Source organism: Chelonoidis abingdonii, chromosome 11, assembly GCF_003597395.2.
Source record: "Chelonoidis abingdonii isolate Lonesome George chromosome 11, CheloAbing_2.0, whole genome shotgun sequence".
Taxonomy (NCBI): Eukaryota; Metazoa; Chordata; order Testudines; family Testudinidae; genus Chelonoidis; species Chelonoidis abingdonii.
The window spans coordinates 1361584-1375913 of record NC_133779.1 but is presented as its reverse complement, the minus strand read 5'-3'; the positions used below and the strand labels follow the sequence as shown (position 1 = coordinate 1375913).

General features: G+C 59.3%; 1 protein-coding gene across 5 annotated transcripts in view; it reads right to left on the bottom strand.

Moving 5' to 3' along the window:
• SIPA1L3 (signal induced proliferation associated 1 like 3) overlaps positions 1 to 14330 on the bottom strand; it is a 133883-nt gene that overhangs the window by 20984 nt on the left and 98569 nt on the right. For all 5 annotated transcript variants that reach the window (XM_075070579.1, XM_075070578.1, XM_075070580.1 and 2 more), the window contains 9 exons: positions 9956 to 11753; positions 8863 to 8993; positions 7162 to 7350; positions 6651 to 6825; positions 6424 to 6527; positions 5308 to 5465; positions 4122 to 4701; positions 2802 to 3076; positions 717 to 968 (listed from right to left, as the gene is read on the bottom strand). In XM_075070579.1, the coding sequence (XP_074926680.1) occupies positions 717 to 968; positions 2802 to 3076; positions 4122 to 4701; positions 5308 to 5465; positions 6424 to 6527; positions 6651 to 6825; positions 7162 to 7350; positions 8863 to 8993; positions 9956 to 11426 (3335 nt within the window). In that variant the 5' untranslated portion in view covers positions 11427 to 11753. The remainder of the gene's footprint in view (positions 1 to 716; positions 969 to 2801; positions 3077 to 4121; positions 4702 to 5307; positions 5466 to 6423; positions 6528 to 6650; positions 6826 to 7161; positions 7351 to 8862; positions 8994 to 9955; positions 11754 to 14330) is intronic.

Below are 14330 nucleotides of genomic sequence, written 5' to 3'. Positions count from 1 at the left end.
TCTTGCTTCCTGTTCTCAGCTGGAGAGAACGAGACACTAATTCAAAGGGGTCCCCAGAGGACCCGACGGGCAATGCCGCTTGGGAGCCGCTGGCCCACTTCAGTTCTCAGGAGTCCGTACTGAACAGACTCCCACACCGGAAGGGAGCTGGAATGCAAAAGGCAAATGGTTGATCGCCGTGAGCAGCCTGCAACCCCGCTGGCTCGGCTCAGGGCATGGCTAACGCAGGCTGGGGACTGCACACCAGGCTCTCACCGCAGGCGTCCCTCGGGAGCAAGATCAAAGGCTGCTGGTTCAATCTGCCCCTAACCGCTGGAATCCCAGCGTTCAGGACAGTCCGAGAGGAGCCCGCCACACCCTGCGGTAACCACCTTGGAAGAGGCAGATTTCCACCACCTCTTGCAAGTGTTGTCTGCTAGGCCCTCTTTTCACAGCCTGCTCCACCCACTGCAGGACCCCAACCCAGGCAGGAGGGTGAACCTGGCAAGGGACAGTCACAGCTATACAGCTGGGGGGCACCGCAGGGCTCAGATGTATGCACGAGCCATTTCTGAAAGCCTCACATACTGACCAGTGTCAGCCTTGTGTGCCACGGCTCTCACTCGCTTGGGCTCCGCACCGTTCAGTCCCCACCCACAGGTCCCCCTGGCCTCCACACCCCACGGACTGCCCCTCGGCCTCCGTCCCCCGCAGCTCAGCCCCATGCCCCGCCTTACCTCTTGCTGTGCAGGGGCTGCGGCTCGCGGTACGGGACGATGGAGGTCTGTTTGGGGGGCCTCGTGAGAGACTGGGCATGGCTGAGGGGCGGGGGCTCTGTCCACTTGGCTGCCTGCGAGGAGTTGTGGGAGGCAGGCCCACTCCATTGCCATGCCGAGTTGCTGCGGTACGGCGGGCGGTGCCCTGTGGGCACTCTCTCCAGCTCTGCCTTGTGCTCCATGCTGCTCATTTTGAAGGACTCTGCCCATCCCCTGAAAAGCGAACAGCACTCATTGCTGCTGGCATGCGAGATTCTCTGCATGATCGATGGGGCGAGCAGCTAATGCCACTTCTTCCCCTGCCAAGGGGTGAAGGACACTGTGTGCCCCCCCAGCCCGTGCAGCAGTGGGGGGCAGAGGCGCTGCTCCTTGGAGGTTGTGCTGCGTTCCCCACACTGGCTCAGCCCGTTTAATCGCACACCATTGTGTCAGCGGCAGCATCTCCCTGCTACTTGCTAGGACGACGCACAGACAGCAGGAACGGAGGAGGTGACCTACTTAGCCACACATGGGAAAAACCAGGATGCAGGAGCCTAAAGATGGATGGACAAAACTCTGCCCGCTGGGGCATGTCTCAGGCCAGGCTCCCTCGTGGCCCTTGGAGGGGTGTGCGCTGCGCTCCTCCCACCCACAGCGGTGAGTGGTAACAGCCCTTCCCACTGAAACCCGGCCACTGGCGGGTTTCCCACCCACTGCGGGAAGGTCGGGCCTAAGGGAAACAGCAACGGGTTTGGAGGAATCCAGCTGTCACGGTCCTAACTGCGCTGCTGCCAGAGGTTACAAGGGTTCCCTGCCGGGCGAGGTAACCAATGGCCAGGGAGTGAGCATGGGCACCTTAACAGATGGCAAATCCCACCGCACTTTAGCTGGGTCCTCCGATTGGCTGAGCAAACTGCCTTTCAGCACAAGCAGAAAGGAGCGCTCCAAGCGAGGGAGCCTAGGTGCTGACACTCCTGGGAGCACGGCAGGGCATCGCCCACTCTCCACATACGCTACGCTGAGCTCTCTCCTGGGAGCTGCTAAACAGCAGTGCGGCCATGTGGAGCCGGGGGCTCAGATGGCCTTGAGAGCCCGTCCCTAACGCGTCTGCCTACCCAGTGTACATGGGCCCTGAGAGACTCGGGGTTCAAATCCCAGTGACTTCAGCCAGCCCAGGCACACGCTCCATGCTGTACATCTCCCTGGGCAGCTTGCTGCAGGTGGCCCTTTAGCTGCAATCCAGCACCCGACTGAGAAACAAGCCCCGACGCTCCGAACTGGGGCCTGCGGCACAGCAAGGTCATTGCACAGCCCTGGGCTGGCGAGTCAGCGCTCGAGCCAGCCCCTCGCTCCCCACTCCTAGTGCAGGAACCAACTTTGCACAACTCCCCTTCAGCTGTGGCCATTACGGTACCTGCACCCTGCTCTAAGACATCAGCCGGCTTCCGAGCAGAAAACTCAGCTCCCATCCCTGCAACACGCTACCGCTCCAGGAGCCACCGTTCGTGTACAGAGCTCGGTCCACGGCCAGGTTTGGGTTTTGATTTGGGAGGAGAAGCTGCCTACAAGTTTATCACTGTCTGAACTTGCCCTGCACAGCAGCAGAGCAGGCGTGGCTTAGAAGTCAAAGCACAGAGAAAGCTGCAGGGGCCACATGCAAATCGGTTCATAAATGGGCCCAACTTAACCCTATCAAAGCCAGACAACTCTAAGCAACACTCTCCCCCACCCCCCATCGGCTCTCAGCCTCAGGGGTTAGCCAGGCTCATGGCCCGGCCCAGCCCTCGGCCAGCCACTGCCCCAGGGGGCGGAGCCAGAGCACTGTGGGCCCCCCACTGTCTGTGCTCCCGTCAATAGACTTTCCCTTTTAATGAAAGCTTACCAGCAGGTCGGCTCCCCTAAGCCGCGGTGGAGCGGCGGGCCCAAGCCGAACCCGAACGCCCTGGCACCACCGCCCCTTGCCAAGCGAGGCCCCCGGCACTGCACCAGGCCGGCCAGGAAAGGCGTTTCAAACACTTCCATCAGCCCCTTGGGCAGAGCGCTGGCGCTGGCACGCGGGGGCAGTACCTGCGAGGGACGCCATCCTCATGGGGCGGGATGATGACCACCTTCACCGTGACCGAGGTCCGCAACAGGTCGATCATCTGGTCATGGGACAGCGTCACCACAGCAACTTTACAGATCTCCACCAGCCGGCTGCCCTGCCGGAGCCCTGCCTGCCACGCAAAGCCATAGTCCTCCACCTCAGCCACCGTCCCGTCATACTTCACATGGAAACCGAGCTGGCCCAGCCCGTTTCTCCGCAGGGTCATGTCGACCGTCTCACAGCCTGAGGTCATGGCCTGCGGTTTGATGAGGGAGCAGTCACCACACCTGGCAATGCAGAGACCTGACCCCCTCCAGCGCCGTCTGTTTGGATGCAGCTTGGGCTGAAACCAGCCTGCGGCCTCAGCATCTCATTTGGTGCCGGCTGTCCCCTGCTGCCAAGGGCTCAGGAGCTCGTAGAGCAGTGGGTCTCAAGCTTTTTTTTACTGGCGATCCCTTTCATATCACATGCCTGAGTGCGACCCCTTATAAATTAAAAACCCTTTTCTATATATTTAACACCATTCTAAATGCTGGAGGCAAAGCAGAGTTTGGGGTGGAGGTTGACAGCTTGCGACCCCCCATGTAATGACCTTGCGACCCCGAGGGGTCCTGACCCCCAGTTTGAGACCCCCTGTCGTATAGCGACAGAGCAGCCTGTTTGCCTGGCCTAGCTGCAGCAGGGAGCCTGCTCGGATGCTGCCACCCTCTGGCAGCTGAGCGCCGTGGGGCAGTCTGACCTCATGCCCAGCGTGGAGGTCCAGGTTTCATGGACAGGCTCTGCACCCTGCTCACACTCCTCTGCCACAATACGGGTGCATTTGTACTGGTGTTTTTCACTGAACGCTGCCCTGTGCCTTCCTCGCAGTCACCAGGCTTGACAGAGAGTTAACAGCGAGCGCCCCGGGGAGCCACTTTGCTGCTGCTCACGCTGTGGGGATCAGCTGGTTGTGAGCAGCCCCTCTAACAAGGCGTGTGCAAACCTGCATCCTGCCGTGCCCTGGGAAGGGTGTGGGGTCTGGTAGTTAGAGCAGGGGGCTGGAAGCCAGGACTCCTGGGTTCTATCCCCAGCTCTAGGAGGGGAGTGGGGCCTGGTGGTTAGAGTGGGGGCTTAGTGCCGGACTCCTGGGTTCTATCCCCAGTTGTGCCACTGATCTGGTGTGTCCCCCCTTGGACAGTCTCTACCTCCCCTCTCACCCCCTTCGTCCGTTTCATCTATTAGGTGTGAAGGTCCCGGCACAGCTCCCAGCACAACGGGGGCCCCGGGCGTGACACTAAGACACCAGCCACCTTAGCTCCTACCTTGAGTCGCTGCATGATCTCCTTGATGTCCTCAGAGCTGCTGTCTGCGGCCTGGATGGAGACGTGGTCCCCTCTGCCATAGAAGATCCGAAGGGTGCTGGGGTCGGGAGTCCAGCCAATCACATCCCCACAGAAGCAGTTGAACACCACCTCCTTGGTGCCGAGGTCCAGCAGGACGATGAACTCGTTGGCGATGGCCAAGATGCACTCAATCTCCATCCCCTGGGCAAAGTCCTGGGCTGAGACGCGCCAGGCGATGGCCCCACTGCTGTACTGCTCCGCCCCCACCCGCGCCTTCATCTTCTCCTTCTTCTTGGAGGTCAGGGAGATCAGGTTGAATTTCCCCATGGAGTCGATGGGCGTGTTAGTGATGCAATTCTCCGCCAGGTCCTTCAGGTACTCCTGCCTGGTGCGCGTAGCCATGGTGTGGAACTTGTCAGACTTGTGCGCGGCGTTCTCGGCATTGATCACCTTGGCCAGTAAGAAGTCTCTAAAGATGTCAGACTTGCGGAAGGTGACGCCGCCGCTGGGGATGGGGGGGCCGAAGGGTGGAGCATCTTTGGATCTGGTCACAGCCACGCTTAGGGAATGAAGGGGAGGAGAAAAACTGTTTAGAAGAGAGGTCTCCTGCTAGCGCAGCAGCTTCAGGACACAGCCTATGTCTTCCCGGGTCAGGCTAGGTGTGAAAACCAGCTAGGGATTTCTGTGTGTCCAAAGGAAGATGCCTTTTGGGAGGCGGGTGCTCGGCACAGGCTGAAACACGGACCCTTGAAATGCACCTCCAAGTAGGGCACCAAGCCCCATGGCCCCAATCTACCTGGAGCGATTCCCAGTGCCTGGCAGCAGCTCTCTGGGTTGTCAACTAGGTTGTCAACTAGGGGTTGTCAACTAGGGGTTGTCACAGCTGCAACTCTCCCCAGAGCAGAACGAGAGGAGAAGCATTAACTCAAGCCACTGACACCTCCCTGACCCAGTGACTGCCTGTAGAATTCCCTCATGTTTGCTCCCACAGCCAACCTGAGACCTCAGGTCAGAGCCTCGCTGGCGCAAACAGGCATCCTTCCACCCCAGCACCTGCGGCCGGCTGAGCAGCAGAGCCGACAGCACCATCCCGGTGCACAAAACCAAGGGGCTGGCAGGTGTCTGAAAGCTAATGGTGGGTGGGTTAGCAGCAGGCCAGGCTTACCTATAGCAAACGTTATCAGTGCAAGGGCTGTGGACTCTGACAATAATAAAGACATGCTGGAAGTGTGAGCGGATATTCTGGGGGGTGAAAGGCAACGCTCCAGGCTCCTGGAAGATGATTGTGACTATGTCGTTTCCTATGTGCCGCTTCCTTAGTAGCTACCGAGGTAAGAACAAAGATGTGTTAGTGCCCCAGGTGCCGAGGACAGACAGGGTTAACAAGCAAACAGGGGCGAGGCAGATGACAAAGGCTCCCGGGGAACTCGCCAGCTGGTCAGACGGCGAGAGGAGAAGCAGACAGGAGAACTAGGCCTGACCCAGCACAGAGATGTAGCCACAAGATTTGAAATGTTAAAGCAAATCCCACTTGGAGAGCCTGGGCTTCTGGCAGTTGCATGGAGAGTGGGATCACCCTTCACCTCCCACACCAGCGAGCACCACGCTGCTGTGTTCTCCCCCCTAGAGCATATGGAAGGACTCGGCCGTGCCGGAGCCACAATCACCGCTGGCTTTGTGGGGAGCCCGGCAGACTGCTCTCGAGCCGAGCTCTCTGTGCACACGGCACGGCTCCCTTGCAGACGGGGAAAGGTATCAAGACTCAGGTCAGTTCCTGGCAGCCAGGGCAGTCGGGCGTCTAGCTCCAATTACAAGCCCAGATTGTCAGGATCCCAGCTGCTATTTGCCCCCAGCCCAGCACACAGGAGGGATGGGCCAGTGGGCAGGAGATCCAGGTTCTCTTCCCAGCTCTGCCACAGACTCCCCACGTGACCTTGGCCAAGTCATTCAGTCTGGCTGTGCGTCAGCTCCTGGCAGCGCGTTCAGCAGGGACAACAGCACTGCCCCCCTCCTGGGGTGTGAGGATGAATCCACTGAAGAGCATGTAACAGAGCATGGATGCTTCTCCTTCCTTATACATCTGCAGGATCCTGACCCAGACCACCCTTAACGTCCTCCCCCGCCCACGCTGCCTGACAGCCGAGCCCAAGAAATTTGAAAAGACATTTGGCCAGGAAGTGAGGGGAATGCTGACACCGGTTCTCAGAACAGCTGGTGCGTGGCAGAACTCGACTCGGCACGCTGGAGACCCGCAGGCTCTGCCAGCCGAAGGGCCGTTTACCTGCTGCCGGTTGTTGAGCGTGTAGGGGAGCATCGTGGAGACGTGGAACATGATCTCGTAGTCTTGATACACGGTGTACAGAGAGTGGGTGCCGGTGGAGTCAGCTGCGAAGCAGAGCAAGAGAAGAGACTGTGTGAGGGGCGAGCCAGCCGACGCGCTCTGCGTGCTGACCCAGCCACGTGCAGAGGTAGGCTGTGCCGGCAAGCTCCGCATGCGCCAGGACTTACTCTTCGTGTCCAGCTGGGCAGCGTACTTGCTGAAGGCTTTCAGACAGACCTTCTCCCCAATGAGGGAGAGGAACTCTTCGAAGGCTGGCCCCGCCTCCTCGTTATTGTACATCTCCTCCTCGGAGCTCTGGCCTGCTTTGCAGTACAGGATCCCCACCTTGTGCTTCCTGCAGAGCTGCGGGGTGGGAAGGGCGGTGAGACGCTGCCTGCTCATTCACCAATCTCCCACCAGCAGGCGCCAGCCCAGCCCAGAGGATGGAGTGCTCAAGAGGGCCTAGATGACTTAGGAGCACGAGTCCCATCAGAAAGGGGACGGAGCCCCACCGCCTAGCTCTGCTGTGAGACTAGCTCTCTACCTTTGCACACTGGCTGCATGCTGTGCCTCTCTTCTATCCGCGCTCAATGCCGATCCCTGAGCCAGCCTTGGGGCAGGTCTCCCCCAGCTGGCAGCAGGACCCCCAGAGGGCATGAAGCACAGCTCAGCACTGCCTGTCTGCCGCACACGACTCACCCCCTGCTCGTCAAGTTTCAGGAGCTGCTCTGTGATTTTCGGCGTGTTCATGGCAAGCCGCAGACAGTGGGTGTTCAGCTCGGGGACCACATACTCCAGCACGTCCTTCAGGGGGAGGCCACGAACCGTCCCATGCTTGGTGGTGGTGGGAATCGCATCCTCCAGGATGGAGCCTCGCAGGGTCACAAGCTGCACCAAACACATGAAGTGGGGAGAGGAGAAGTTACATTAGAATCTTGTTCTCTAGGAACAGTGTCTGTGAGCAGACCTCCTGGCCACCTTCAGCCATGAGCTCACCACAGAAATCCTGCTCAGAGAACTAAGAATGAGATGGCTTTGCGTCGGGAGGCCTGGAGCGTGCTGTGTTTGTGATCTGGCACGCCGGCGAGGGGCTCTGCGAACCTGTGGGGATGAGCTCCTCTTAGGAAAACACACTCTGCTTTCTAGCCTCAGGAACCACTGCAACATTATGGTCTCCAAACAGACATGCCAATGTAAAACTAAAGCCAGGTGTCAGCACTCGGCACACCTACTCTTTGTAAAGAGGGAGCACCTAGAGCCCCGACCCGGGCTGGGGCCCCGCCCAGACTCCGACAGAGACAGTCCCTGATTCGGAGGCTCCCAGTCTGAGCAGACAAAACAGGCACAAACTGGGAGAAAGGGAGGATCCTCACCCCCATCTCACAGACTGGGGGAAACAGGCCCACGGAGATGCAGTTGTGCCCAAGGTCAGACAGTCTCTCTCTCCTGGGGTCCAGCCAAACCCCTTCACCGTGGAGCCCCCCTTCTTTTACATGCACAAATAGAACAGCGCAGTCCCTCTTCGGGATCTCCTGCAGCTCTCTGCTTGCCTGTCGGAAAGGCGGCGAATCTCTGGAGCCTCCCTGCCCCTTGCACTGACTGCAGGTGTACCTGGCTCTTCATTCAAGCCACACAGCTGGCCTGGGAACGAGTTGCCAGGCCAGCCCCTTTACCCATTGCGGGGTCCTCAGCACCTGCTATTGCAGAGGCCCGACCAGGAGCAGCAGGAGCGGGGCCCCCAGCTGCGCCGGGTGCTGCACAGGGCCACCAGCGGCAGCGCTGTGAACAGTCACCGGGCTCGCAGAACGTGAGCACGGCGCCCTCTGCTGGGGACCAGTCAGATTCCAAGGGCTGTTCGAAAGTCTCTCTACGCACGGGGATGTACGCCCAGGGTTAGAGAGCTCGAGTCGCTGGCCTGTGTTCGGGAACCCCGGGCTTCTGCGTCTACATTTCAACCCTGGGTTTTCCAGCCAGTGCTCGAACCCAGGGCTCTGGCATGCACACAGCAGTCCTGGCGCCCGCACTCCAGCCCTAGGACCGCAGTCCTCGGGGGAAACCTCCCTGCCCGCCCCATGCAGTGTCCAGAGGCAGCTGCAGCAAAGCACTTACGCAGCTTCTAGTAGTGCTCTGCTGAGTGCGGGCCTGGTCCTCCAGTGTTCAAGCCCTGCTGCCTGCCCCACAACTGCAGGGAGGGACCCGGAGCCACACCCACTGGGATGGTTAGCACCACAGCATACCAGAACCCGGCTTGTGCCCCACGGGACAAGGCTGGGGGGCCCTCGGACACAGGACCGACAGACATGGTTTTAAGAGACTGTTTCAAAAGTCCCCCTAGATCTGGAATACAGACACGCACGCGTTCGTGGGAGAAGAACGCAGCCGTGGCCGCCCCGGACGTACCTCGCTGGTCCGGAAGATAATCCTGTACTGATACTGGGGCCCGTACTCTTTATGATCCTCCAGCTTCTCTCTCCTGATGCTCACAGCCACTGGTCCCAGCTTCTCATCCACTCCGAAGTAGTTGGAATGCTCTGAAAAAGCAAGGAGATGCCTTGCCAGAGAACAGGGGTGGGCACTGCTTTCTCCCGAGCCGGACACCGGGGCCGTTTGAGCGAACAGCATCCCGGAGATGAGTAGCTGATGTGCCATCAGCAGAGAGCAATGGGCCCGTCAGAGTGGAGCTCATTGTTACGGAGCCCTGACACTACGCAATAGCACATGGAAGCTAGTTTTAGAGCACTCAGGAATATAAACTCTAGTACGTGCCACGAGGAACATCCTAGTTCTGGTCCAATGCTCAACACTGGCAAACTCTGCCCTGCCCATGAGCTACCCTGGGAGATATACAGACGCCTATCCGCCCCTGCAGGGTTACAGTTATAAAAGCCCCAAACCACCAGCCCCCCACTAAAATTCTGTAAGCCCAGCCCCACATTAGACCCGCCAACAGACCCCTTGGGAACAACCCTACAATAATAAGCCAGGCTGTGGGCACAGAGTCACAACAACAAACCCGGTAACGTTTCAGCCCCAAGGTGATCAGACAGAGCTGTTCACCCCTCGCGCAGGACAATACAAGGCAGAACACGGATGGCTGATACAGACACACAATTAGCATGCGGAACTCACTGCCACATGTATCACTGACACCAAAAACGTAGCAGGGCTACATAGTTCCAAAGAATGCCCAGAGCCAGGCGTTAGCAGCCCAGGCCTGGGGGAGGAACAGCTCAGGGGGTTGAGCAGTGGCCTGCTAAACCCAGGGCTGTGAGTTCAATCCTTGAGGGGGCCATTTAGGGATCTGAGGCAAAAATCTGTCTGGGGCGTGGTCCTGCTCTGAGCAGGGGGTTGGACCAGATACCTCCTGAGGTACCTTCCACCCCGATAGTCTCGGATTCTGACCTGGGGGAGCTGAATAGGACGAGCGGCAGGACACCCCAGCTTGGCAGGGCAGGGCTGCAGGTGACTGCCCGAGGCGCTGTTGGGGCATTACCTTTGCCGTGGAAATAGAGCCGGTAGTAGCGGGCCCCCAGGTCGACGTGCTCCACATTGTGGCGCGTTAGCCGGCTGGGGCTCCTCTGCAGCTCCCTGGGGACCTCCAGCACGGAGATGCTGGCGTTGGTGCAGTAGGTGTTGAGGGAGGGCTCCAGGAAGCCTCCCTCGCCTGTGGCCCCACTGGGGGAGCTGGCCAACGCCTTGGAGAAGCTGACGTTGCGCTCGCACATGCCACCCACCTCGTTGCGGAAGTGGGGGCAGCTGAGCAGCAGGTCGTTGCTGTTGTTGTCCCCGAGGTCGTGCTCCAGGTTCTCCTTGTAGTTGAGGTCTTCGGTGCTGGAGAAGGCTGGGTCCAGGCCGCCCAGCCCATATGCCCGGGAGAGGGCAGCCGAGACAGCAGAGGCGGCCGAGGCGCCCGTCGTGGTGTTCCTCCGCTGCGCCACCATCACCCGGTTGGCTGCCACCTGGTTGAGGTCAAAGAGCAGGCTCTGCACATCGTAGTGTGCGAAGGTCTTCTGGCAGACCCAGGCCTTGCCACCCTCCTCCTGCTCCAGCAAGGCCCTCCCGGGCTCCCCATCGCTCCGGCTGCTCCGCAGCTTCCTGAAGATGGAGTCGCCTCCTGCCTCCCCCTTGGGGCCCTTCTTGCGGGGCTTCTCCTTCGGGGGAGTGGGGGAGCCCTCAGGGGGGAGCCCGAGGCCGTTCCTCATGTCTGCCTTGGCGCTGCCAGCCACGTGCAGGCTGGAGGCCGTGCTGGCGTCGGCCCGCAGGTCACTTGGCTTCTCGGCTGGCAGGCGGCGCTGGGCCGGCTTCTCGGCGCGGAGCTCGCGGAGCATGTCGAACAAGCTCTGCTCCGAGATGCCCTGCACGTCTATGGAGGAGGTGCTGCCATACTCGCGGAAGAGGGGCAGGCCGCTCCCCAGCTTGGCCCCACGGGGCTCCAGGGTCTCTTCCAAGTCACACTCGCTGAGGGTGATCTCGCTGTTACTCCTGTTGCGCAGCGGGATGAAGGCCCTGCCAGGCGATCGAGGCCAACCCTCCAGGAACTCCACATCCTTGGATCTCCTCCTGGAGAGCCGGTGCAAGCCCCTGAGCCCCGAGGAGCCCAGGCTGGTGGGAGGTGGCTGCTGCCCATTCTGAAAGCCCTTGGGTGAAAGAAAAGTCCTGCTGCTGCCTGTCAATGCTTCCATGTCCCTCGAGGGGCTTGGAGCGGCCGGATCTTTCAGTGCGTCTCTCTTTGGGGGCCAGTCGGCAATCCTGGCGCGCACGCCCATCTTTGGCATGGCGGGCGTGGTGGTGGTGGGCCGTGGCCCGGGCAGACCGTCCCCAGCTGGCTGCAAGCTGCTGCCATTCTGCACCCAGAACCCTGGCGAGAAGTAATCACGCCCCGTGCCAGCCAGACCGTCATCCCCCTTCAGCGCTGGTCCGCCAACATCCACGCTTGCATGCGGAATGGGTCGATAGGATGTCATAGTCCAAAGTCAGCACTAAACCCTACTTCCAGGGGGAAAGGTCCACTCATCTCTGGTGCACTGGGGGGCCCTCAGCCATCGCTGGGTGCAGCTGAGGCAGAGTGGAAAGGCCCGGGCTTGCCAGAGCCAGCGTTACAACTGTCTGCCTGCTCGTCCCATGCTGCCATCCTTGCCCCTCGGGAGCCTGGAGCCTTTTACCGGGAGGCCACAGATTGGAAGTGGTCTGAGGGGAAGTCACTGCTCAGCCCTCGCTTCCAGCTGGTGCTACTCCAGGGAGGACAGTTCCAGCCGCAGGCCAGGTGAGTGCACGACCATTTTCCAGGCCTCCTAAAACAGGGAGAATAAAGGGAAACATTAGCAAGACGCTGGAGAAAGACTGAGTTTGTAAGTTCTTTGCAATGCTACTCCCAGCAGCAGGCCTGCAGCTTTACCAGTGGCCTCACTTCTCACCTGGAGCCCCATCCCGCAGACAGTGGCTGACTCCTTCCCATTTCACAGAGAAGATGTGAGGCCACGAACTTGCCCACAGTCACCCTGGGCGTCTGCAGCAGAAGTGGGGATTGAACCCACCGCCAGTGTCTTACGCAGGCTGCCTTTTCCAGGCTCTGGGGCGCACTGCTCGGCAGCCTGACACCCAGATCTTTCGATTCGGAATAAAACCCAATTAACCCCCACCCCTGCTCATTTCCCATAAACGGGAACCCTGCATTCTGACCGGCTCATGCGTTAATCACAAGTCCGGCCCCCTTCAGTGTGACTGACACAGGGAGTGACGCTGGGACAGGACTGACGGCTGCTAGATTAGGGCCTGGTCTACACTGGGGAGGGGTGTCGATGTAAGATATGCAACTTCAGCTAGGGGAGTCAAAGTATCTTATCCCAACTTACCTCCCGTCCTCATCGTGCGGGATCGACGTGCACGGCTCCCCCCCTGATTCCGCTACCGCCACTCACTCCAGTGGAGTTCCAGAGTCGATAGGGAGCACGTTCGGGGATCAATATATGGCATCTAGATGAGACGCGATATATCGATCCCCGATAAATCGATCGCAACCCACCGATACGGCAGGTAGTCTGGACATACACTAGGCTGCATGTAAAATCTTTGCAGGTTCAGTTCCTAGTTTTGTCCTGATTAGAAGTTTGTGTATTTAAAGCTGACTGTACTAAGGGTGCAAAGAACGAGAGCCACTGAAATGCGCAACTGTGTGTACATGCTCTGTACTGATAACAGCTAACTGGAAATTCCCCTCGAGGTCCAGGAAGGTTGATTTGCCCACTTCACTGACTGATAGTTCAGTCCCGCACTCCAGCACCACCCAAAGACTCCTCCTCAGGTAAAAGCAGGTCAGACCTTTCCCCAGGGTTAGAACAGCTAGAGTGGGTGCTGCGGCAAGCATCATCTAAGCCATAAGAAACTGAGCGACAGCTGGAGCACAAAACGGATTTAAAGCCACCAAAGCAAGGAAAGCCCGGAGTTCAGACTGTATCTGCCCAGGCACCAAAATGGAAAGGAGGCTGCTGCAGGCCCTGCCAACCTGAGCCAAATGAAGAGACCGCGGAGCAGACTGAACATGAGGGGACCTTCCCTCTTCTCCCAGGACTGCTTAGTATCCCTCAGAGACTTTGGTGAGGGACCCTGTCCAGCTTCCTGAAAGGCCAAGTACACTAGGCACTGGATCCCCCCTCGGCCACATGCTGGCTGATTCCCTGAAGGAATTCGAAGGCATTGGTGAGGTGGGATTTTCCTTGACAAAAGCCGGGCTGACTCTTCCCCGACCTGACCTCTCGGGGTCGTCCCTGTATCTGAGAATTCTGTTCATTGGGACCAGGCTCTTATCCATACAGTGAAATCAATCACTTGACCCATTTGTATAAGGCAACAACATTTAAGATGAATAATAAATGCATCTAATACTGCAGCTGGAACAGCTCCCAAGCGTGTGGAAGGTGGGCAAAGGATCTCGCTGGCTAGAAAACAACTGAGAATTGTGACTGTGAATTATCAGTGGCCCTGTCTGCTCCCCCGCCCCCCCTCGACTGTTTTCTGAAATACCAATTGGATCTTCTGTCTACAGCTGCAGAGTGTGGCCCATTGGATTGCTAGTGCCTTCCATAACATGGGGAGCCTTCAGCTACCTAGCACCATGCAGACCTCCAACCAAACGCGGCAAAGGGGTGCTCCAGGGATCGCATGACACTGCCATCCTGAGCTCCCTGGCTGCACTCAAGCAGAGCAGAGGATTTCAGCCAGTCAGATCTGTCAGTGTTTGCAGAGCAAGGCCACTGAAAGTGGAAATGTTTCTGTATAACAAAAATATAGCGCAGCACCGTTCCCATCTGGCCCGTCTGCGAAGCCAAGTGATTTGCAGAGAATCTCTGACCCATCCCATGGTCGTGCACACGCCCCACGGTGCCGGAGCAGGGCACCCTATGGTGCCCCACTGAGGCAGAGAATCTCTGACCCATCCCATGGTCGTGCACACGCCCCACGGTGCCAGGGCAGGGCACCCTATGGTGCCCCACTGAGGCAGAGAATCTCTGACCCATCCCATGGTCGTGCACACGCCCCACGGTGCCGGAGCAGGGCACCCTATGGTGCCCCACTGAGGCAGAGAATCTCTGACCCATCCCATGGTCGTGCACACGCCCCACGGTGCCAGGGCAGGGCGCTCTATTGTGCCCCCCTGAGGCAGAGAATCTCTGACCTGTCCCAGGGTCGCGCCCACGCCCCATGGTGCTGGAGCAGGGCACCCTATGGTGCCCCACTGAGGCAGAGAATCTCTGACCCGTCCCATGGTCGCGCCCATGCCTCATGGTGCCGGAGCAGGTGCCCCACCGAGGTAGCTGCTGCACAGCCCCGGAGAGGGGCAGTCCCTGCTCTGAAGAACTCCCAGACAAGAC